The 25,503-nt window shown below is 36.9% G+C and overlaps 1 protein-coding gene across 1 annotated transcript in view; it reads left to right on the forward strand.

Moving 5' to 3' along the window:
- Positions 1–25,503, forward strand: part of LOC311287724 (Fc receptor-like protein 5) — a 211,413-nt gene that overhangs the window by 56,734 nt on the left and 129,176 nt on the right. Inside the window, exon 8 of the mRNA XM_084404752.1 lies at positions 9,034–9,288. Within this exon, the coding sequence (XP_084260878.1) occupies positions 9,034–9,288 (255 nt within the window). The remainder of the gene's footprint in view (positions 1–9,033; positions 9,289–25,503) is intronic.

The following is a 25,503-nucleotide window of genomic DNA, read 5'->3' on the forward strand; positions in this document are numbered from 1 at the left end:
TAGATTCACAGCAAAACACATCACTTACATTTTCACATGTTGCAGAGGCTTCTTTCAGCTCACTGAAGATGTAGTCACTTTAGCAGCTGCTTGTAGAGCGAATATGACTGTTAAAGTCTTTAGTTTAAGAGGCTTTGTTAAAAAGGTCATTAGTTATAAACCTTGTTGATTTATATATATTATTTATTTTTATTTATTTTTGCCGAAATTGATCGACGCTCAGCAGCCAATCAGCGTTCAGGCGAACATCTCCAGCCCACAGTCTTCCAGATGAACTTCCCCTTGTATTATAATATAATTACATGCACACACATAATGTGTGGTTTTGCACCTAAATGTTGGTGCTACCCGCCAAATAATCTAATGTATGACACAGCAAGTTTGTTTTTCTTGAATTATTTATCTCATGTCTGTATTTCTTTAAATATTCATCATGTGTCTATTTTAAAACACTTATTAGTCTGTGTAAGTGGCCACTGGAGGCAGCTAGAGGTAATGCATTCACAGTCAGGTCATTCATGTGACTGGGTTGGAGGCTGTGAGCAAGCGGGTAATCCATCGACCGGAAGTTGAAGCCGGCCGCGTGCCGCCATCTCGTAGCAGAACTTCACCTGCTGTTAGCATTCCATTGACTCCCATTCATTTTGGCGTCACTTTGACAGCGAATAACTTTACATCTGAGGTGTTTAAAGACTCCATTTGTCCATTATTTATTTCTAAAGAAACACGACAATGTATAAAGGGCTCCATTACCTTCTATGTTACGTTATGGCCCCGTAGAAACAGTTTTTGTAAAAATAGGCTAACGATTGCGTCATAACCACTCGACTCTCTGTCGCACAGTAGAGAAATTACCGTACAGACAGGAGGAGAAGCTCGTAGGCAATTGGGGGGACATCAATATGGCGTACTGGCGTTACATTTTAAAATAAATACTATACAAAATAATTAATCAGAATACTTACTCCTGCTCACTCACACCAAAGAACTCTTTGCTCAAGCTCGGCATCTCTGCAAGATTAATGTTGGCAGTTTGCACGCACAGCTACTAGAAGATTTACATCTGTCAGACAGGTTGCTCACGTCATCAAGCTTGGTTTAGCCCCTTTCACACAGAGATTCCGGAAAATACACGGATAAAGTGACCCGGGATTTGACCCGGGTTCATTTGATTTTGGTTCATTCACACTGCCAGTGATTTTCCGGAATCAGAGAGCGCGTTCACACACAACCCGTGTATGTCCCGGAAAGACACGTGACATCGATGTGACTTGTAATGTCTCAGCAGCGTCTTCAGTTTGCTTATGAGCTGCGATTTCTCTCTCGAGAAACCACGCTTGTGCATTTATTTCTCTGATTCGATCATAAAATTGCGCATTTCGTACCGTTTCACAGCTGGCGAACGATCCCGGCTTCAGCGTCATCACTACGACACGGCATTATTACGGCTTTTGTTCACACAGCGCGCGTCCCAGGACTGAACACGGCAATGTTACTAGGTCCCCAACCCGGCATCGATCCCGGCATTAAACCCGGGTCGTGTTTGCGTTCACACAGAAGGCGTTCCGGCAATTTGCCGGCAATTTCCCGGGTTCAATGCGCTGTGTGAAAGGGGCTTTTGAGTCTGCGCGTCAGGAACGGAAGTGCTAAAAAATCGCTAAAAATGGGCTTCACTTGTCTCAATTGAGTTCCAATGAGATGGCTCTGTCCACTTCTTATACTGTCTATTGCTGTGAGCCCAGGAACCTGTATGGCTGATCAACAGTTGCTCTCGCCTGATTTGATTTCTCTCATCTCAGAAGCTCAGGGACATATTTCACAGACCTTCAAGCTAGCGGCTAATTCAGGAAAGCAGCAAGTCTAAAGTTTGCACCCTTGGTGAGCGGAGCGAGGTGTGTATTATTTGGCTCCATTTATAAGAGAAGGAAAGGCTTTAAGGATGTAAAATGTCTATATTGACTGTTACTGGAAATTGTTTTGTTGTGTATCTTGTACCAGGAAAGCTACATGCGTTAAGTGAGCAAATTATTGTTTTATGTGTTATTTTTAATGTGCATTGCACATATCCACAAATGCATGATGATGCACTGTAAAAGAGTTGAGGATTTATTTGTAAAAAAAAAAAAAACCCTGCTAATATCTGAGATATGTGGTGACAAATAAACGGGTTATTCTCAAATATCTACTGACCAAGTCTCTTTCCGGACACTTAAAGATGATTGTGCTTTCAATAGCCAACTTATTTCTTCAGGCCTAATAAAAGAGTTGAGCTCATAGTCGTGGTTTGACTTCTGCTCTGTTTCTGCCCTGTGGTTTTAACCAGAGTAGAGGAAACATTTATGCATGATCTGCATCTTTAGTTTCATAAACCTCAAAATATCATCACAAGATCAAAGATTCACAGAATGTCTGTACAATTTTCATTGATTTCCCTTTTTTAGAAATCCAAAACCATGTTAATTCGTCTGTAAAAGGAGAGCAGTGAGAAAGGGTTGTTTAGAAGTGATGAAAGATGTCACTTCTAAACTGCCCTTCCCACTACTATCCTTACAAATACACATGCATACACACATTACTTTACTGACTGACCCCTGACCCCCTAACTGACCCCTGACCTCCCAACTGTCTCTCAAGCCTGATTCAGGGATCCTCTCTTCCTGACTCTCCTCAAGTTCACTGTCAGAGGGATTCGGGTCGATCATGTTCCTTCCATCCATAAAATATTATTGTGTCCAATTCCTGTAAGTATCAGTAAAACACTGACTATTGGTGCGTTCAAGTCATGTCAGAAAGATGGTAATTACGAGTTGAACGCACATGAACTGCACCACAAAGTCGTAATTACGAGCGGGAAGCAATGACAGAAACAAATAGTTTTCAATCATAAATGTAATTCTGAATACTGACAGTATACAATGTAGTTTTTATGCATTATGTGTATTGTCAATGAAGACGAGAGATAAAGTTTACCAGAAAACACTCATTCAGACATGAGCTGAAGGGCTTGAGTGACCAAACTACATTACCCAGCATTCTCTGCAGCATACTACTACTACTACTACTACTACTCTTAATAATAATAATAATAATAATAACTAGATTAAAAAGTTTGTTGAGACAAACTTTAAGTTCACTTGAGAAAGTTTGGACCAGAAAGTTTGAAGAAGTTGTTTAAAGTAGTTTGAAGTTTAAATTAGATTAAAGTTTAAATTGGGTGGTTGCCTAGGGTGTTCTGGGAGGTTGCTATGGTGTTGCTAGGCGGTTGCTAGGGTATTCTGGATGGTTGCTAGGGCATTGCTATGTGGTTGCTAGGGTGTTCTGGGTGGTTGCTATGGTGTTGCTAGGCGGTTGCTAAGGAATTTTGGGTGGTTGCTAGGGTGTTCCTGGTGGTTGCTATGGTTTTGCTAGGCGGTTACACACACATAAACACATGCTCACTAACACACACACGCTCACTAACACACACACACACACTATCTTGTTCACAAACTCTTTTTATCGAACAGACATTTCAGCTGATTTTATATATATATCATTTTTTTTATTTTTTTATTTTTTTTAATAATTAAAGGAGCAGTGTGAGTTCCAAAAAGGTAGTTTGCTGCCTGAGAGCAACATCATGCCATCTTGTTGTGGACAATTATCAGTTCATTTGTACATATGAGTTCATAATGAGTCTCTGATCATTTGAAATGAATATAGTTAAAAGATAAGTGCAATATTTTATAATGAATATCTTTGTTTACTTTCTTAGAAACAATCACACTGGGCTTTAAATGTTGACAAATTGCTGCAAATTATGTGAAATAGGATGAAAACACTTTCATGATGAAGATTTATCTCATATTACAGAAATAATGTTTTTAATAAAATAAAATAAAGGATGTAAAATATGCAGATTCTGCCAGAATTGAATGACATTAGATTACTTGTTTATTCAATCCTCATGTAAAACAAGCTTTATTAAACAAACAAACTATTTCAAATGCATCCACTTTATCAGCGACAGGGATTGTGATGTTGACTGCAGATCGCTGGTCGACAGCTTGTGTGTTTCAGGGTCCTAATGTTCTCCAGATTCAGGGTTAACACACATTAAGGAAACTTTTTAAAGCCAGGACTCATTTTCCAAAAGGGCCTATTAACTTTATTAACTTACTACTACTAACCCTAACCCTAACTTAAAGAAGCTCTGGCCTTTTGTGATTTTGTTTCTCCAACCATCTCTCCAGTCCCATCGAGTCGAGGCCTGTTATACTGAGAGCCGAAGCGCTGAGGAACAGAACACACCTTTGACCAGCAGCATTTTAGTTTTTATGGAACGACACTTTATGATATAAAAGGCTGTATATTTCATTCACTGATATGTTGTAGAGTTACATTAGACACACATTAGATGTCACGTGGTGATTTCTCTTTAATCACTGTCTGTCTTCTGTGTGTGACTGTGTGAACGAACACAATAACAGTGAGAACAATCTCCATCAGAACTGATCTGGAAAATATGATTTTCAAGTAGATGAACAGAGCTGTGACAACTTGAATACATTAGTAGCTAAATAGCTTAGACTGGATCTCTCTTTTCTTTATCTGTGTATTTCTGTGTAGAGTTTTGTCTCCTCCTCCCTTATCTCTTCTTTCTAACACAGGAAGTGTGTGTTTAACACTCAGCGCTGTTAAAACAGTCTATTAATGTGACAGTATGGGCTCCAGTGCACTGCCTCTCATCTGTGAGTATTTTATTATATTCTTAATATCTTCTGTTTCTAATGCATTGTGTTCAGCTGAAGATGGGATATAATAATGAGTGTTGTGTAGGAGAGTCTATGAATCCACAGTCTCACTGCTTATTGTATTATTTATTGATCAGATCTTATGTGATGATGTTACGTGTTGATCAGACAAAGAGGTTTATGATGCATTTATCTGTGTGATAATGCGTGTGAAATATGGAGGTATATGGAAATATGGAGTACATGTATTTTTGCTTAGTTTTGTTGTAACATCTTTCCTCCTATTTCAAGTAGTTGAGATAAATCAGATGTATTTGTGTTGCTGTGAGTTAGTGATGAATGATGCTGTATCTTTAAATAATCTCTCCATCAGAGACTCAGAGAGTTAGAGTACAGAGACCGAACACACACTCATCTTCTCTATCACTTCTCTTTCTCTCTGACTCTCTTATTGAGAAATAACTGCAAAATGTATTTGGCCAATTAAAGTTCATTTTTTCAAACTAACAGTTTATCAAACAAAGTAGAGCTTTTCTCAGAACTAACTTCTCTTTTCTGAGACACGTTTCAGTTATTTTTAACCAGTTCGGCTGAACTTCATCCAGGGCCGGCGCTAGCTATAGGCAGAGCAGGCGATCGCCTCGGGCCTCGGGCTTTGAGGAGGGGCCTCCATAACCGTAACATCCCCTATATATATAGTCCACCAGTCAAGACGGTCACGGGCAGAAATACTAGCCTCATTGGTCATTGGATATTGTTGAATTGTCACTCATCTGCAGTTAAACCAATTAATGTGTCCGTTTCAAAGCGGGTGCCGGCTTCTTAAAGTTTGTGTAACGAACGCATCCATCAGGTGCTGAGAAGCAAAACCCTAAATAGGCACGCAAATAAAGGATCTCATATCTATGGGTCTATCTTCTCAATTCTGCTGATGATTAGATTATACCCTGACATCATAGCCTACTTACGCCAATAATATCAGTTTAGATTTTTTTTTTTTTTTTCTGTTCAGTAGCGATCGTGTCTTTCTCTTCCACTTGATTTGTGTATAGCATATTTAAGGTAACAATGCAATGCATAATATCATATTACTGATATTAATAATTTGACAATATCTGCAGTCAATATTGATTAAATGGGAGGGAAAAATCCTGCCCAAACCGCAGCTATGAAAAAATAAATGATAAAAGCACTTATGTTCATCTACTGAAGTGGTATTCTGGAACTGTGAATAAATTGAATAAAACCGCAAAATAACAACAACAACAATAACATATTCATTAAACAAAAAAGAGATTACCTTAGATAAAGTTTGATTAATATGTACATACAGTACCGGTAAAAAGTCTGGACCCATTACTATTTTTAATGTTTTTGAAAGAAGTTTCTTATTATGCTCTGCATTTATTTGATCAAAAATACAGAAGAAAACAGGAATATTCAGCAAGGATGTGTTAAATATATAAAAAGTGATAGTGAAGACTTTTTTAAAACGACTTTTTAATAATCAAAAAATCCAGAAAAAAAAAAAGTATCACTGGTTATAAAATAAATATTAAGCACCATTTCTAACATTTGATAATAAATCAGAAATATTATAAAGTTTTCTGAAGGATCACGTGACACTAAATTCAGCTTTGCATCACATAAATATATTTTAAAGTATAGTAAAATAGAAAACCATTATTTTTAAATTTTAATAATATTTCACTATATTATTTTTCTGTATTTTTGATCAAATAAATCCAGGCTTGGTGAGCATAAGAGACTTCTTTCAAAAACATTAAAAATAGTAATGTGTCCAATCTTATGTACTGTGTAAGTAAAAACATACTAAATGTAAAATTAAATGTTGAATAAATAAAAAGGTTAGGAATCATATTTGTTTCAAGTGTTTGTTATTGGGGGTGGGGGGGCCTCCAACATGAACTCTGCCTAGAGCCTCCTAATGTCTAGAACCGGCCCTGGCTTCATATTTAGTTGTTGTATGATGTCAGTTCACACGTGTGCCAGAATAACCTCAGGTTTGCAGAACAAGTTCATGACGTCGACATATGAACATGTTCACCAATGCTGGACAATCAGGAAGTGTCTCAGACTTTTGTTGTCCTTTTAAACATATTTATTTATTCATATTTTAGCAACGCTAATACATTTTATTTTGACAAATGTCTTGATTGAAACTGTACTTGAGCTTTATTTATTTAAATAGCAAATATATTGATGCATGTTTAATGTGGTTTAAGGGCTTTTTCACACTAGTTTGTTTGAGAGACTGCGAGCGGTCGACACATTAACATACTGAGGTCTGAATATGGTTTGTTTTTGGGTCCTTTAGGAGGAACTGAGATCATTTAGTGTTGACCAATGAATTATTTCTGCCGAGGCGAGAGCTCTTGAAGTGCTGAAACACACGAGGTGTGAAAATACTCTTAGACCAGAAGCATGAGGTCACTTGCAGCAGGTTTTCTTTCTGGTTGTGGTTAATTTCAGCTGTAGGCTAACACTATATCCACATTATTTTACTATAAAGTCACAATTAGGGGTGTGCATGAATATTATAAACTGTTATTTCTTTTCAAAAAAGAAAATACAAAAAAGTAAAATTCAAAGTGAATCCATGATAAATCCCAAGCACCAAAACAATAAAATTAAAATTAATTAAAGTGTACTATATGTGAAACACACAAAGTGTCCAAATTATTTTTGCAGCCACTATAAAGTCACAATGAAGTCGATGGTGCTGACGTCAAACAGGAAGTGATGTCGTGTGTCTCAAACACTTTGGCCTGATTTGGTTCTGAAGCTTGTTCTGTTCCAGTGGAGAATCAGTGATGTGAAACGTTAATCACATTCATGTTAATATTTAAAAGTGTCTTTATTCATAAAGTGTATCTTTATGTACTGTGATATAATGCATTATAGTTGTGTGAAAGCAGCATTATTCTATATTATTTATACATTTTAATAGTGTCTTTCATGTTAGGGTCAGGAACATGTTATAAAGGCAAAATTCAATAGGGAGCAAATATAAAAAAAATACAAAACTTAAACAAACACAAAACAAGAGAACAAGAAGAACTATGAAGAGAGTTACAGAAATACACTGACATCACATTTATTGATGAGTATAATGTCATATAATGTTGTATGTTGTGAAGCTCAGTGGTTCAAACTGCTGCTTTATTGTTGAGCATCAGTGAATCAAACAGTGAATCAGTGAATCAAACAGTGAATGAGTGAATCAAACAGTGAATCAGTGAATCAAACAGTGAATCAGTGATTCAAACAGTGAATGAGTGAATCAAACAGTGAATCAGTGAATCAAACAGTGAATCACTGAATCGACTCTCGTATCAGTTCACGAGTCCTGTGACGTCATCGTGTGTGATGATGTTGAATGCTGGACAATAATCCATCAGTTCTCCTGAATGAGCATCACAACAGAAAAACACTTTCAGTTCATGTAGAATAAACTCTAGACATGTTTCAGTGTGTGATTTACATTGTGTTGAATGAATGGAAAAGCTTCATATCTGTTTCTTCTGCTTTTAGTGCTGATGTCCCTCGTTCACTCTGGACTCAGTCAAGGTACTGTCCGTTACTGCAGTACATTTTAGTTTTTAACTAATGTGAATTGTGTTGTAGTAGTTTATTTGTCTTCATCAGGATCCCTCATTTGTCTGTTTGCTGATGTTTTATGTCCATGTTTTGCATATTTCACAGAATCATCTGACTGTAGTTCCTTAAGCTGCAGAACATCACAGAAATCTGCTATTTATTCAATCAATCAAACAGTCTTGCAGCTGTAAAGTAGTTCAGTCAGACATTGATTTCAAAAGATCATAATCCACTGTATAAAACAGAAATGAGTTTTATTTGCATGTTTCTGAGTTTTTGCTGCAATATTAATTATTGACTGTGTGTCATTAAGATCTTGAGCACCAATGCTGAGCTTTATTCACTCAGTGTGGTTTAGCTGGAAGGGCTGGAAGAGAAAAGGGCTTGAGAACAGACAGACTGAAGTTAGTAAGTTCAGTTCAGATCTTTAAACACTCAGACTGTAAACAGCATCATCTACTGGTCAGAACTGGGAGAGCAATAATACAAAGACATGCAGACTGGATAAATACATCAGTTTAATTTAGTTTTTACCAATATATACATTTTTGATGTAATCATTACGATTTATAGGCAAACTAGGTTTTTAATTTAAGTGTTTTTCTCCTGATGAAGTTTTGAGTTGATGACAGAGATCTTGATACTGCGATGCTTTTCAATATTTACTTCTGTTTCTCAGTGAAACCTGTAGTGAAGGTGAAGCCAGATCAGCCTGTGTTCATAGGAGAGACAGTCACTCTCACATGTGACATACAGACAGGAGGAGACATTCAGACATACAGATGGTTTAGAGATGGATACACTTATCCATATACAACAAGAACAACAGCAGAGTTCAGTTTCAGAGCTGATCATGTGTCTCGCAGTGGTGAATACACTTGTCAAGGAGACTCATGGACAGACCTCAGTGATGCTGTTACACTGACTGTATCAGGTGAGTCTTCATATTCACATCTGTTTATTGATCATCACTTATAATTTTCAACCACATCTGCTGTTATAAGAGGACTGACAGTTCACTTTTTAGTAATTATTCAATAACTGCACACGTGTGTGTGTGTGTTTTGTGGAGGTTTTAGTTCATTATAAATTCATGTAAATTGTGACTTTCCAGTGTTATAAGCGTCTCCATCTTTAATGTATGTGTGTCTCCATCTTTGATATTTAGTCACTGTCACTATGGTTACAGGAGATATTCATGAGTATCATGAGAATAGAAAAGGACTTGAGCGATTGAGTTCAGTTCTGATGAGTTTTGTCCTGAAGTCAGAGAGAATGACATGACTTACAGATTATTAGTGTTGAAGTCAAAACCACAAACCCAGACCAGAGTGTTTTCACAGATTACACATTTTTGTTCTAAGAACTTTTTTAAAACATTTAGTTTTGGTGATGGAAACTTTAAAGTGTCCATTTTTATTAGTGCTAGTGGAGCTTTTTTTGTTTGTTTTTTTGTAAGGTTAGTTTGATGTTCCTGAAATATTATTTTACCCTAATTTGTATTAACAACTCAAAAGTCCTCCTCAAAAAAACTTTACTAATTAATCCAATAGGGAAAGTTATAATGATGTGCAGAAGAAGACTGGCTTCTTTGATTTAGTTTGTGGATCGTTAGGTAGAGCTCACAGCGGCTGATCGGTCAGAATCACACAAGATTTTTTCATCGGAAGTATTTATTGAATTTACAACTGCATGATTGAATATGTACATTGATGTGTGGTTCTGAAACAGATAAAAGAAATAAGAAAAAAAAATGTTGAATGCAAATGAATGATTATCATGCAACAAACCTCTATTTGTATTAACTGTATCCTATTCTAATAATATAGCAGGAATAAAATTCAATCATATTTTAACATGGCCGAAACTGGCATTAAAGGTGAACTAAGTAACTTTTTTACCTTAACTGAACAGCTCCGGAGTCATTGGAATGGTTATATTACTTATTTCGGGTTGAATGGTGGTCGTTTCGCACCCCCCTGGTGCCCGTGAGCGGAAAATCCGCACTTGCAACTTTGGGGCGGCGGGCCGCCGGCAGCCGCGTCAGGAAGTCTCGCGTGATATCAGGTCTCGCGATGTAAACAACTGCTTTACGGCCAAAAGAAATCTGCTAAAATGCTGTCATTATTGCGCTCCCTCACGCTGTCCGAACCTGAATGAAGAAGACGTTTTAAAGAATGTCCAATCTGCTTTGATGTCGTTGATCTACTAGCCTCTGGTGTCTGAGAATCACCAATGAGTTTTTACAACAGTGTTGTCAAATATCTATTCCGAAGCTGTGGGGGGAGCTCTAGAGAGAAACCTGCGAGCAAAAAGCGAGAATACAGCAAAGAAATCCCGAAGCTACTGAGTGCTGCTTTAAAAGAATGAAAAAGGCTGTTCTGTGGGTCTAAACCAGGGGGGCAGGGATTTGTATTATTTTGAAGGTACCCCCGGGCGCCGCCATTGGCTAGCGGAACCCCACCTGCAGTTAGCATCCCATTGACTCCCATTCATTTTGGCGTCACTTTGACAGCGAATAACTTCACATCTGAGGCGTTTAAAGACTCCATTTGTCCATTATTTATTTCTAAAGAAACACGAAAATGTATAAAAGGCTCCATTACCTTGTAGCTTACGGTATGGCCCTGTAGAAGCAATTTTTGTAAAAGTAGGCTAACGATTGCATCATAACCACGCGACTCTCTGTCGCACAGTAGGAAATTACCGTATGGACAGGAGGAGAAGCTCGCGGGCAATCGGGAGGACGTCGAGGCAAAATGACAAAGTTATTAATCAGAACACCTACAAAAAGTTTCTCCTGCTCCAAGATCATGGACAGCTCCTACTCACGCTCTCCGTCTCTGCGAGTTTCGGATGGTAAAGATTCAGATTGATCTTGGCACAGCTACTAGAAGACAGACAGTTTGCTCACGTCACATCTACGTCGTCGAGCTCAGTTTGAGTCTGCGCAGTACGCTGGACCCCCAGGAAGTAAGAGTTTCTAATGGGCTTCACTTTGTCTCCGTTGAATCCAATGGGGTCGCTGTGTCCATTTCTTTTACTGTCTATGGTCTAAACAGCTCCAACCATAACAATGAGAAAGGATAAACCATTCGCAATACAATGGCTCCCTCTGCTGGTCGCATAAATAACTACACCAGGCCGCGCCGAGAGGTGTCACGTGATGACCAGTGTACATGCGGGCAGTGGCGGATCTAGAAAAATATTTATGGGGTGGCGAGAGGGGGGCAGGAATTTTTGAGGGGTGGCAACATATGGCAGAAATATATATACTGAATTTAAATCGCAGTTAAATTGGCCATAACTTTTAATTCGTTGCTGCCAATAGGGATGGGTATCGTTAAGGTTTTAACGGTATTACTACTCTTACCAATACTCCTTATCGATCCGGTACGGTATTCTTATCGGTTCTTTTTGTTATATAAAAAAAAAGGGGGAAAAAACTATTATGAACACATTTAATATTGCTTTATATTTTGAAATGTAAAATAAATATCTATAGCAAAAGAAAAAGCAATGCTTTAACAAAACAAATAAAACATGCATGTTATGCAGAAGGGTGCAGGCTTTTGTGTTTTATATTCAGAAGACATAGGACACCAAAAACAAAGTACAAACACATGGTCAAACAAAAAAAGTAAACAATTAAACAAATATACAAATTATATACCCAGTGCTTTAATTTCAGTAATGTCGGCATTACTGTCCAGGAGTAATATGGGCTAAAAAGACATCTAATAAAGTCAGATTTAAAATAACACTGCATAGGTTATCAGAGATTAAAGTTATAAAAGCCAAAATTATTCATTCAAGAGCTGCGACTGATTTTCTCTTTGCCTTTTGTTGTTTGGTTCACATTAATGGAGCAATCGTCAGCAGGTTTAATAGACTGCTGCCCCTTTAAGACCAAATGCAGATCTAATCATTATTATGCATCATATTTTCTCCCAACTATTAACGCCCATTTAAGACATAAACTGTATTTAAGTGAATAAACTGTTTAAGTGAATCTCCAAGACAGCCATTTTGACATATTTGATCGTTTAGATGTGCACACGAAGCCCAAAATATACGTTGCTTGTCTCGGTAGTTGAACTTTTCTATTGTAAAACAGTCAAATATAAAACAAAAAATTCTACTTACATTTTACCAGGCATTCGTTAACTTATTTAATAATTTTGACATTGATGAGCTAGACCGCTGAACTTTTAGTCTTCCTAACAACAAACAGAGCGTTTCGTAATGTAGTGCAGAGCAGCATCAATAATAATATCAAGTGAATCTCTTATTTGCATCTTAAGTTTATTGCCAATAATAATGACAGGTTTGCGAACGTGAACTCGGTGAGCTCGCGCAAAACACACGTTCAGCACAGCGACTCATTTAAACGCCTCTGATTGGCCGATGTGATCAACAGACATGTCTGTGATTGGCTACAATGCTCAACGCTGCAAAACCACGTCAAAAGTACCTTCAATGCAAAGGGAAAAAATAAATAAAAATTTAATATGCACTGTTCATGATTAGGTAATCGCGGCCGCTGTAATCTTATTCACATTTGTTTTTCTGATTAATTGCTTTGCTCTGTGAGAAAGACAATTGAACAACATATTCGGGGCTTTACTAAAAACATTCGGGGCTTAAGCCCCCTTAGCCCAGCCCTAGCGCTGCCCCTCAATATTTAATATTTTTTATTAAGCTGTTCTTGTCTTTACTAAAATCAAAATTAGGCTAATCAAAGGGAAGAGTGCTCTTACAAATCACGAGGGAGCGATTTGACCGCTGATTTTGGCTAACGTAATAGACTCGCTGTTTTTGCTGATGCTGAATCGTCTTTAGCATACAATACATTCATTACAAATGTAACTTTAAGTTAAACGTGTGTTTAAACTACACCTGGGGAAACTCACTTCACCTTCAGAGCAAGCACGGATTAACGCACGGGCCTACTGGGCACTTGCCCAGGGCACTGGGCCAGCAGGGGGCCCTGTCAAATTTACTGTGTCTATTCTTTTCAAATAATTATTTTAATTGTAATTTTATTTTCAGTAAAATTGGGTTAAATATTGAGGAATAATGTGATTATTTTTTTGCAGTTGCAAAGTATTAACTAGTAAATAAATCAAATAAATAATTTTACTGTATTGCTGCGCTGTTGAGAGGGACATCTAGAGGCGAGTGAAAAGCATTGCGTAATATAAAAGTCGCGCGTATAGAAGACGGTTACTCCAAAACAAAAACAAAACAAAAACAGTTTAAAACCACAACCAAGTTTCAAGACTAGAATTTTTCTAGTCGACTAGTAGTCATTTATTTAAGCAATTAGTCGACTAATCTCGCGTTAATATTAATTTCTGCTTAAATACTGAGTGCAATGTGCATGGAGGCATATAGCCTATTCCGCGCTCAAGCGCATGCATAAATCTTGCCGCAAAGCACCGGCAAAAGCAGGCTAATGATAATATGTCTGAAAAAAAAAAAGAAAAAAAAACACTAGGCATTTTTATTGTTTAATAATAAAAAATATATATATTTCTAAATCAGTGTCGGCTGCAAGCATATCTATATCTTCGCTGTAAAGTGGATGCGCCTTTAGAGAGAAATCCACCTTTCATATCATATCAGCCTTATCAGCCGGTATTTGCTTTCGATTCGAATTTTTTCGTTTAAAAGTGGACATTTCAAGCTTATAGAAATATTCATCATGTCTGTGAGGCTATAGGGTAGAGTGGGGGAAAACGCCCCCCTTAAGGAAAATGTGACATTACAGTGAAACAAAACATAAATGTGACTAGAATTGCCATCCCGGTTTTGAGTGACTATGGCAGGAGTTATTCACCAAATATTAAAATTGCTCAGCCTTCATAATTAATTAGTATTTTCACTGAAAATATTTTTGTACAAAGGGGGCGTTTTGCCCCAGCGGTGGGGTAAAACGCCCCCCAAGGTGGGGTAAAATGCCCCCTTTCTTACCAACCAGTTTGCTTCATAGATCAACAGCAAAATTAACAGACAATAGTTTTTAATCTCTAAAGGTAAAAGGCAAGTAATGTATCAACATGTATATATATTAATATTTATTTCAGCAATGTCCAAAATAGCCAAATTTAACTACCTTCCATCAGTGAGCTAACTTTGCTAGCAAGCTAGCTAGTTAATGCTCACTTGAGGTAATTTTTTCATGTTTTGTTCAAATATTTAGATTTTACCACCTAGTTATACTGCATTAAGTGTAAAACAAAGGATTTGATAGACAGAAATATTTTATTATAGTAATTATGATAGAGAAAGGGGGGGCGTTTTACCCCTCAGCGTAGGGGGCGTTTTACCCCACAAGCTATGAGTTTTTAAAAAAATGTTTAATTTTTTAAATATAATTATATTCCTTATAAATAACATATGATCTCAAACTACAGACTTCACTATTCATCTATCATACATCACTGCGATATCCTGCAGAACAATATTCTCTTAAACACTTATTTACTAATATCTGAAAATTATAGCATTTACCGTGTAATCCTCTTCTCTTCAAATGTGTCGCTGATGTCAGCTTCTCCGAAGAGATTTATCCCCGTTATCAACGTAGTGCATAGCAACAGTAAAAATGTATCTTGACTACTTTTAGTGGTTAGGCTATTTTGGGAAAAACAGGTGGGGGGCGTTTTACCCCAGGGGGGCGTTTTCCCCCACTCTACCCTATACACTGTGTTTCAGTTCATTTTTTGAGACGCGCTCCAGTTCACGCCACGGAGACCATGAAAGCCCTGTTTGTTTTATTTTATTTTACAAAAACACAACGTTTTCTTGTTATTGTGAGTTTTACAAAAAATAAAAGTAGCTACTTGCGACTGATGCATTATTCTTTTCTGTATATGACCAGAAAAGATTGAGTATTTCAAGTTGTTTCCACTGATGATCGGAAAATGCAAGTGTTCGCGCCGACGCCTGCCATGCAGTGCGCGCTGCACACTCCGCTCAAACACTTTGGATATGCATTTATCTAGCCTAAAGTTAGAGCGAGCTGCCATGCCAGACGGATAAGTCCTTTTTATGTTTAACAAATCAAATCATTCATTTTCTACCTACCGCGAGTAAGCGCTGCACCAGTTTGAAAAAGGTAAAAGCATAACGAGCGTAACGAGAGAGGGGCCCCACTAAGGGGGATGCAGAGATCGTGAGCTTAGAATTATAAGGTTCTAAACGTTTAGGGTAGTTCCCGAGATATTGAGCATCAAAGTTTTTACATCCCAGCTGGCAGTGGAGAGATGGAACCTTTTTTTATATTATTAAGAACTACTAACAGAATATTTTTGTTACAAAAATAAAACCACACAGGCATTATTAAACACCTAATGGATCAGATTATGTCAAAAACTCAATTTTGACCAAAAGTGGAGATAGAACCTTATAATTCTAAGCTCACGAGATGTTGCTGCGTCTTTATATTAACATTTCTGATTGTTTAAATGATCAGCCCTCGGGGGCCCCCTTAAAATGCCTGGCTTGCCTGCCCTATTGCGGCGCCATACAGGTGCAACACTGTTGTCCAAAAAATTGGTGAAGGGGGCCTTTGAGACATCCGTGCCCAGGGCACATCATCGCCATAATCCGTCCCTGCTTCAGAGGCTCTGTCAGGGGCAGCTCAGTCTAGTCGGGTTGCAGGACCATCGCACCGCAGCAGACTTGCTGTGTGTGTGAGCCAGACTGAGCGAACGCCGCTCTGCACGTTTGAATCAGGGACGTAACTATTTGAGAGGCAGGGGGGAGGGGCGAATAATACATTTAAAATAAAAAATTAAATTGTTCACTTTTGGTAAATGTATTAGACATAGTGGTGGGTTGTTTTTGTAAGTACAGTTTTTGGATCATCAAAGTTAGGGGGGCAGCTGGGGGGGCAAGGCTCTAGAGTGGGGGGGCACCTGCCCCCCCTTGCCCCCCTGTAGATCCGCCCATGCATGCGGGAGGTGCGTGCCCTATAGCCAATTAACTGGATTGAGAGCGAATAGCTTACAAACTATGCGCAGAGGGTGCTTAACTGGTATTCTACAATATATAACCAAAGATAATGCCCGAGTGACAACCTATAATACATCGATAGAAAGAAGCATCACGACACGAGGCCTAGCCGAGCAGCAGGAAAAGCCTGAGCTTACATTAAGCAACACTGAACAGAAAAAACACTACCAATCTAGCCTTAGCAATGACAGTAAAAGAACAACGAAATACCGATTCTTACTTGTAAAGACGCACACTAAAATAGGACAGTTGCATCAAGGCAGGTTGTAAGTCTGTGCGGTTAGCGGACACTACTGGTAAAAGTCTCGGACAGAATGCCACCAGCGTGCAGCGAGCCTGAGTCAACTTGTGATTGGCTAAGAGTCCAGGTGAAGCGAGGCGTCTTCCAGTAGGAGAGAGAGAGTCACAGTAAAGTGTCTGATGCTTAGCGGCCACAAGGGGGCCTTTTTTACAAGTGACGTGATTCACAGCAAAATCCTCAGTGTTGAATGAACTCGATGTCTAATGGGTCCAAGAGTGTTAAAGATGAAGAAACTACAGTTTTTGTGCTAATTTTGAGAACGTTATTACAGACCAGATAACATTGAACAAACATTTTATTAATGTTACTGGAATAATTTTTGTTCATAACTTTGAGAAATCCTTAACAAAGTTATGATAACATTCCCTGTTAGCTGGTTATGGTTGTGGTTAAAGTATATTTATCACCATATGACCAAGACCAGTGTCGTGTATTTCTGTCAGAGAATGGCACCATGAACTAATCCCTCTGGAAACCGCTGGTCAAATGCTTTGCTCAAAGACACAATAGTGATGTTTAACAGTTCATTCACTGCAGGGTTTATACCAGCAACATTCCCATTTACAACCAGCGTAAACAACCGAAGGTCCTTCTGGACAATCAGTTTTATTCCCTGAAAGAGCAGTTTGAGTCTTTATGTTTCTGTTTCTTCTCAGGTTTACCCACATCTACAGTGACTGTGACACCAGACAGATCTGTATTCACTGGAGAAACAGTCGATCTGAAGTGTGAGATAAAGTCTGATCACAGTAACTGGAGATATGAGTGGTATAAAGACTACAGTGTAATATTACAGACGTCTGATCGTTACACTGTAAACAGAGACACTCTCACTATCAGAGGAGCTACTGAGTCTGATCAGGGTCTGTACAGGTGTAAAGGACAGATAGATGGAAGACCAAACTCATCAACATCAAGCTATGCTGTTTATCTCTCTGTGAAGGGTGAGTTCAACATCATTGTCCTCATAAACTCTCTGTCCTATTTATGATCACAAATACAATCGAAAGTCTTTGACTGGGATGTTACGTTCACACTAATAATGCGGTTCTCACTCCTCTTTTGAGGGTTAATTCTGTTTAATTCTCTCACAGACGACGTGTTCTTGTGTTTAAAACAGATTGAGAAAGACAGAACTGAACGCAGAGCTCTTAAAACCTATTGTAATAGTTAAAGTATTTAAACGCCATCATAAAAACACTGCACTCATTACACATGATATGAACCAGCAGCTAAAATTATTTATTATATTATTATATTTAATTATTGTATTGCTGACTGCACTTACTGGAAATCTGTGAATCTTTGCACAAATGCTGTGCTTTAGACTGACTTAATTTTTTGTGTTCAAACTTGAAGGAGCAAAACTGAATGAAACTGAATGCAGAGATCTGAGAATACATTGTAAAGCTAAAGTATTTTACTTGAAGTGTGATCTTATAACAGATAAAGACGTCTGTCTGACGCATGTGAACACAGACCTGAGAAACAGCTAAAATAAGTGCAGTGTTATTGGCCGTTACACACTTTAATTTAAAAAAATATTTGTACATATTTCCATAAATATCGTTTTGTGCACTTACTGAAGTTTTTATACAAATGCAGCTTTGCTTTGATTTTCAGATGATCCTGTCGTCGTTCTGTCTCTGATTATGAATGTTGAAACTTTGAGTGTTGGATGAAATTAATCTTAATTCTAATGTTTGATAGACAGTTGATCAACTTTCATTATCTCACCTGAAAATAATAATACTGTCATAATTTAATCTTCCTCATGTCGGTCCGAATCTGTATATTTTTCTTCTTTAGATTTATTTTATATATTTATAATGTGCTGATCGCTATAATAATGAGATGGTGAACTTTTAGAGTTTAAAAAGGACACAAAAGCACCATAAATGTGTCATAAAATAAGTCCAATTACTCTATATGACAGAAATCATGACTAAGAAGAGTATTTTAGTCTCCATCATCCTGTCCAGAGACACAGTTTAGAAATAAAACACACAGCCTCTGTTTACTGTCAGTTTACAGTCATCTCTGATCACTGATGTTCTGCAGAAGAAAAAGAAAGACTGTCACTGTCAAAACTCTGAACACTGTGACCAGAAACAGAGACAGAAAGTTCAGACTGTCCAGTTATTACACAGCAGAAATACAGGATCATTTTACTGAGTTTTACAGAGGAAAATAAACTGCAGATGTTCGACAGAAATCACTCAAAACACAAAGGAACAGGTTTAATAATCACTGCATTTATAGTGGAAATAAAGTGAGTTTATAGAGAATTATAATTTTCAGCGGAATTTGAATGAAACCATTTAGTTGACATTAAATATTGACATATTTGTCTTTCTTCTCAGATTTGCCCACATCTACAGTGACTGTGACACCAGACACATCTGTATTCACTGGAGAAACAGTCAATCTGAAGTGTGTGATAGAGACTCACCCTGACTGGATCAGGAGAACTGACCAGACACGAAGTCCACAGTACTGGACAGATCCCTGGAGATATGAGTGGGATAAAGACAGTGTAATATTACAGACGTCTGATCGTTACACTGTAAACACTGTGGACACTCTCACTATCAGAGGAGTAATTATATCTGATCAGGGTCAGTACAGGTGTAAAGGACAGAGAGATATAAGAAGACCAAACTCATCAACATCAAGCTCTGCTGTTTCTCTCTCAGTGAAGGGTGAGTTCAACATCACTGTCCTCCGAAAAACTTTCACTGCAATCTTTCCACTGATGTCTGTGAGAAAGAGATGCGCTCGACAAGCTTGTGTGTCTCATAACAGCAATATAGGCGTTACTATATATAGTTTAATACTCCACTGATTAGACATTTACTTCATAGGAGACTTTCTATTGTGTCTTTTTTTGTTGTTTTTTTTTACCAGCTTTTGTATCTCCATTATACTCTCTGTTGTCAGTTTCTTTGTCTGGACACACACACTGTACACACACTGCATTAGTATCGATTGTTGGCATCGGAGCATTTTTATGAGTATGAATATGAGAGCGCAGGATCGGGCCGACACCAATACTGGTGTTAATATAGACCTTTCTCACTCGTGATTATGGGCTCCAGAAAGGCCGCTGTGAGTAAGTTCAGTCACTCAGAGCTCATGGTGAACAACACACACACATTCTCAATCTCAACAGATCATCAAATCCTGGAGTCACCGGCTGTGTCTCATCTCGAAGGCTGAATCCTCTGGAGGTCACATTTATCTGCCGCAAACGTCATGAGGCTCTTCATCTCAGTAAACTGACCATTACATTCCCATGAGGAAACTACAACAGTTTACACTTCACTAGCAATAACGCTCAGGTTTATAATGGTGACTGTCCTGAAATAAGACGTTCTTTATGACGTATGCGGCCGATAAATGTGACGTCAAGAGGACGCAGCTTCGACATGAGACACAGATCCATGAAAACAGACGCTGAGAAGCAGCGAGTCGTTCTTCTCCTTTCAATTCACAATTTACATTCTAGTGCAGATTGTGCAATCATTATTATTTTAAACTTTTAATCTTTAAACAGTTTTTATTTTTATTTTTTTATTACTGATTAAACTAGTGAGAAGTATATTACTGTGAACACAAATTATATTGTTTTTGATGGTTTCAATAAATTAATAAAGAAAGATTGTCTGAACTAAAACAGTCTGTGCTTGCAAAGATTATAAGGCTGAATAAGTTTATTTTTTATGTCTGGCCTTTTTTTACATTTATGATGATAACTTTGTAGATTTTTTTCAGTGAAACCTAATTTTGAGTTTTAAAAGATTCAAACATGAAGTGTGTGTTTGCTTATTTCACAGTGAGACCCAAACCTGTAGTGAAGGTGAAGCCTGATGTTCGTGTGTTCAGAGGAGAGAGAGTCACTCTCACATGTGACATACAGGAGACAGGAGTCTGGAGGTACAGCTGGTATAAAGATCAAGATCACAGCAGAAGAACAGACCAGATCTATTACAGCGCAGGACAAAACAAGATCTATATAATCACATCTGTGGAGCCGTCTCATGCTGGTCTGTACAGCTGTAGAGGAACTCAGACTGAAACCCTACAGAACTCAGAGATCAGTGATGGAGTTACACTGACAGTATCAGGTGAGTGTGTTCATCATTTCATCACATCACTTTAACCTGAAGACATTGAGTAGATAAACAGGTAATTTGCGCTTATGTTGTCTCACACTCAGTCAGATTATGTTAGTTAAGAGTTTGTAATCATCTCTATATACAGTGACAGGCTGATTATGATCTCAGATCTTTTCAGAGTTCATTATCGGTGCTGCGTTCCAGTCCACTTTTAGACACGCACTTGCGAACTTCCCTAAGCACTTCTCCTCGGGGGAATCCTTGCCGCCATTTTGAAGTGCGTTCCACTTCGTGAAGTTTATATGGACAGACCCTCGTTCCCTTGATTTGGACCGTGGGAGCGAGTCTACTTCATATGTACACTTCAGGCACCTATATGTCCCACAATGCAGTACGATTGTGACGTCACCACATATCTCGTCTAATCGCCACCACAACAGACAACTCTATGATATATTAATTCTAATTTTTTTAATTGAAAACAACCCAAACACACTATAAACATTTGGATACTGCATTAAACAAATTCTTAAAGGGAAAACAAATGTAAATAATAAATAAACTCCACAGCTGATTCCCAGTGGTCAAGGGTTTAAGACGTTCCAGTTCAGCCCATTGCAGTTTCCGCCAGTAGTGGGCAAAGCAATGACGTACATCCGAGTGAACGAGACGGAGGGAAGTTAGCGAGTGAAGGGCATGACAATTTTGGACTGGAACGCAGCCCTAGAGAGCGGGGAACAGCCTAATACTTTTGACTTTCTCAGTTTGTGTAAATTCACTCGGGGTTCAGAGTATTTATTTTTTCCCACATTAATTTCACACGTCTAGTATAATTATGTGGTTTTGTTTGATTAATACAGTGAATACTTTTTTTTTTTTTTTTTTTACCCCATACGTTGTAACATGACCACATGACACCTTAAAATGTGATCAGATCTAATAAAAAAAAAAATACAAACTAAAATATTTGTCAAAAATATACAATTATTAACTTTTTCATATAAAATAATGTGATTTTTAATAATTAAAAATAAATATATATTTTTTAGATTTACAACAAACTCCATACAGCAACTATCAAGCATAGTTCAAAAGATAATAATAATTAATCATTTCTGAACATTGACTCTGTCTTTATTCACCTTTTTCTCATGATTTCTCAGTAGAATTGATAAAAGTGTAGAATAGAATATCATAGTTCTAATAGAGGCTCATTGTAACGCAGTGTGACAACATGCCCCGTCTGTACAACTGGGATTCAAACCCTGCTAGTGTCTTCTGCTGGTTAGATCAGCATTCAATAACTATCTAAACGGTTAAATAATAGATTGGAGATTAAAATAATATATAATTTTAAATAAACAAAAAAACAGAGATGAAAATGTAACTTAAGAAATGCACTTTAGCTATGTGTTAGTGAGGTATTCTAGTAGGGCTAGTTCATCAAGGGTTTCAGCCAGTGAACAGGACGGTGTATCGGTCAGGACACAGGAATAAAGACGAGGAGATGTCATTTCTTCTTTTAACTGTATTAAACTCCAGCAATACTCATCAGAACATTACAATATCCAGTATTGTCATTATAGTCTGATAAAAAAAACAAATAAATCACCATTAGGTACTGTCATTTAAACAGTTACAGTACTTAAATTACTATGCAACGTAAATAATAAATCCACACACATAATACAAATCAGGATCATCAAACATAAATATCTCAATAAACATTGCTATGCCCCTTTAAACATAATCTACAATTACATAAACGAGGATATTACTCTTTGGAGAAATATAAGGAGCTTCACCTATCTCACTGACCAGTTCACATGAAACTGTATTAAAGGGGTTTACAGAAGGAGCAATGGCGACATCCTCTGGCCAGACAAGGCTACTACACAACAGTGTCCGCACATGGTCTCCTGAGCACGAGATCAACTCTTCTTTTTTTTTCTTTTTTTTTTTATATTCCTTTAACAAAGAAAAACAATATACAGCACTGCATTAAATACAGTAACAAAAATAATAATAAAAAAATAATAATAATAAATAAATAACTGCCTCCTCAAATAAGAAAAAACTGTACATAGTACTTAAGAAACTTCATGTTCTTACTATTATCAATGAGTTTAAGAGATTTAACAATAAGGGAAATCTCAGCAATAAAGGCCTCAAGTCTAGGCAAAGTCTTGAGAAATTTGTTTTTGTGAATAAAAAAATTACAATGCAACACAAAGAAATTAACAACACTATCAATAGCATAGTCACTCCCAGAAAAATAGAGGAATATATCCTTCAATGAAAAGTTTAAATCACATTTGACAAAATGAGAAAGATAAAGACCCAAGCTCTGCCAAAGAGGCTTAACCTGATTGCAGTGGTAGAATAAATGAAGCAAAGTTTCTTCCTCAACTTTGCAAAATACACAAAGGTCAGAGATATCAACAAAAGAGGAAATTTGTGAGTTAGTTGGGTAAACATTATGAAGAATCTCTTATTTTATTGGACATACAATATTTCTCAGGGAGTAACCACGCTTTCTTCCAGTGAATACAGTCAAAAAAATTATTTCAGAAAAATTTACATCGAGGGGATGTGTAAAAACAGTGTAATGTAACAATAACTTTATAAGTTTACTATTACATTTTTTATCAAGAATACTAACTCCATCCAATAAAAGTTTGGTCAAAATAGTTTTTCTCTCATTAAAGAAAAGGTGTGTTTTAAATAAATGCACATAACTTGGAGACAAAGCTTTGATGACAGAATTGAAAGTTCTAGCAGGCAGAGGAAAATTATACAAAGTCATAAATTCTTCATATTCCAATATACTGCCATCATTTTTAAATAAATCCAAAACAAAACCAATACCTTTATCATACCACTTAGCCATAAAAACTGATTTGTTTCGGATTAAAATGTTCAAATTATTCCACAGAATTTCTTTATGGGGAGAAAAGTTGTGCACATAACACAATTTCCAAGCAAGTAAAACTTGTTGGTGAAATTTGGAGAGAGAAATAGGTAATTTAGAAGGAATGAAATTACATTTTAAAAGAAACTCTAAACTGCCTAATCTACTAAAAATGGCATTGGGGATATAGTACCAAACTGAGCCAATACTACAAAGACATTTTTTTAACCAACTAATTCTGAAAGAGCTGACTAATTCTTTAAAGTTTAAAACTTCCAGTCCACCCTCTATTAGACAAAGATTTCCTAACTTTATGAGATCTGTTCTTCCAAATAAAATTCAATAAGATTTTGTTAATATCATCACAGATTTTGTCACTAACAAATAAAGATAAAGAAGGATAAACACAACGAGACAAACCCTCTGCCTTAGAAATAAGTACTCTCCCATAGATTGAGAGATCACGTTGTAGCCAAAGATTAAAGATGGTTCTTGTTTTCTTTATTTTAGGTGAAACATTAAGTTGTTGGCGGAGCAATCTATCTTTAGTAAGGAAAATCCCCAGGTACTTGATACAATCTTTTACAGGTATATTGTGCAACTTTGATTGTTGAGTGTCATAAAGACAGAATAATTCACATTTTGATACGTTTAAATATAAGCCTGAAGCTTCAGAGAAACAATGAATAATATTGATACACAAGGGAATTTGACTTTGGTCTTTAAGAAATATAGTTGTATCATCGGCTAGTTGAGATATTTTAAATTCTTTACCAAATATAGAGATACCTTCTAAACGGGGATTTTGTAAAATAACGATTGATAACAATTCAACAGCTAGCAGAAAAAGATATGGGGAAATGGGGCATCCTTGGCGCACTCCTTTATCACAATTAAAGCGTTTAGTGGTTTGAAGGCCAACCAAAACTGAAGAGTTAATGTCATTATAAAGCATGCTCACCATGTTGATAAAAGTAGATCCAAAACCAAAAAGGCTAAGAGATTTAAGCAAAAATTGGTGTTCTAAAGAGTCAAATGCTTTATAAAAATCTAAAAACATTCTAATAGCTTCTGAATCAATATTCTCTGAATAATCAATAAGATCAAGAACTAATCTAATGTTGGAGCTAATATGCCTATTTTTCATAAATCCATTTTGTGTTTCGCCAATTATACTATTAAGGCCAGATTTTAAACGAACCGCCAAAATTAAAGCAAGTAATTTATAATCAACATTTAACAGTGATATAGGTCTCCAGTTTTCAATTAAAAGTGGGTCTTTATCAGTTTTGGGGATCAAAGAAATAAGACCCTGCTTCATTGAGGAGGTCATCTCTCCTTTTTAAATACAGTCTTTAAATAAATTATGTAAAGGTTGCTTTAAAATGTCCCAAAAATGTAAATAAAATTCAACAGATAAGCCATCAGTACCTGGAGACTTCCCCCTCTTCATAGATTTCAGTGCATCCTCCATTTCAACTATAGAGATATCAGAATCACAAAGTTGCTTAAAGTCATCATTAATACCTGAAATCTTATCATGAATACTTAAAAGAAAATCGTCCGATTTTTCTTGAGAAAACTGAGAAGTATACAATTTTTTGTAAAAGGAATATACAAAGGTTGAAATCATTCCTGGATCTGTACATAAAGCACTATTAATGTTTAAGGCAGAGAGAGATGTCTTTTTACGATTTCGTTTTTCAAGAGAAAAAAAGTAATTAGTGTTTCTTTCGCCCTTCTCAATCCATTTTGCTCTAGAGTGTATAAAAGCACCTTTAACAATCTCTGTGTACA

Source organism: Rutilus rutilus (genome assembly GCF_951802725.1).
Source record: "Rutilus rutilus genome assembly, chromosome: 3".
Lineage (NCBI taxonomy): Eukaryota > Metazoa > Chordata > Actinopteri > Cypriniformes > Leuciscidae > Rutilus > Rutilus rutilus.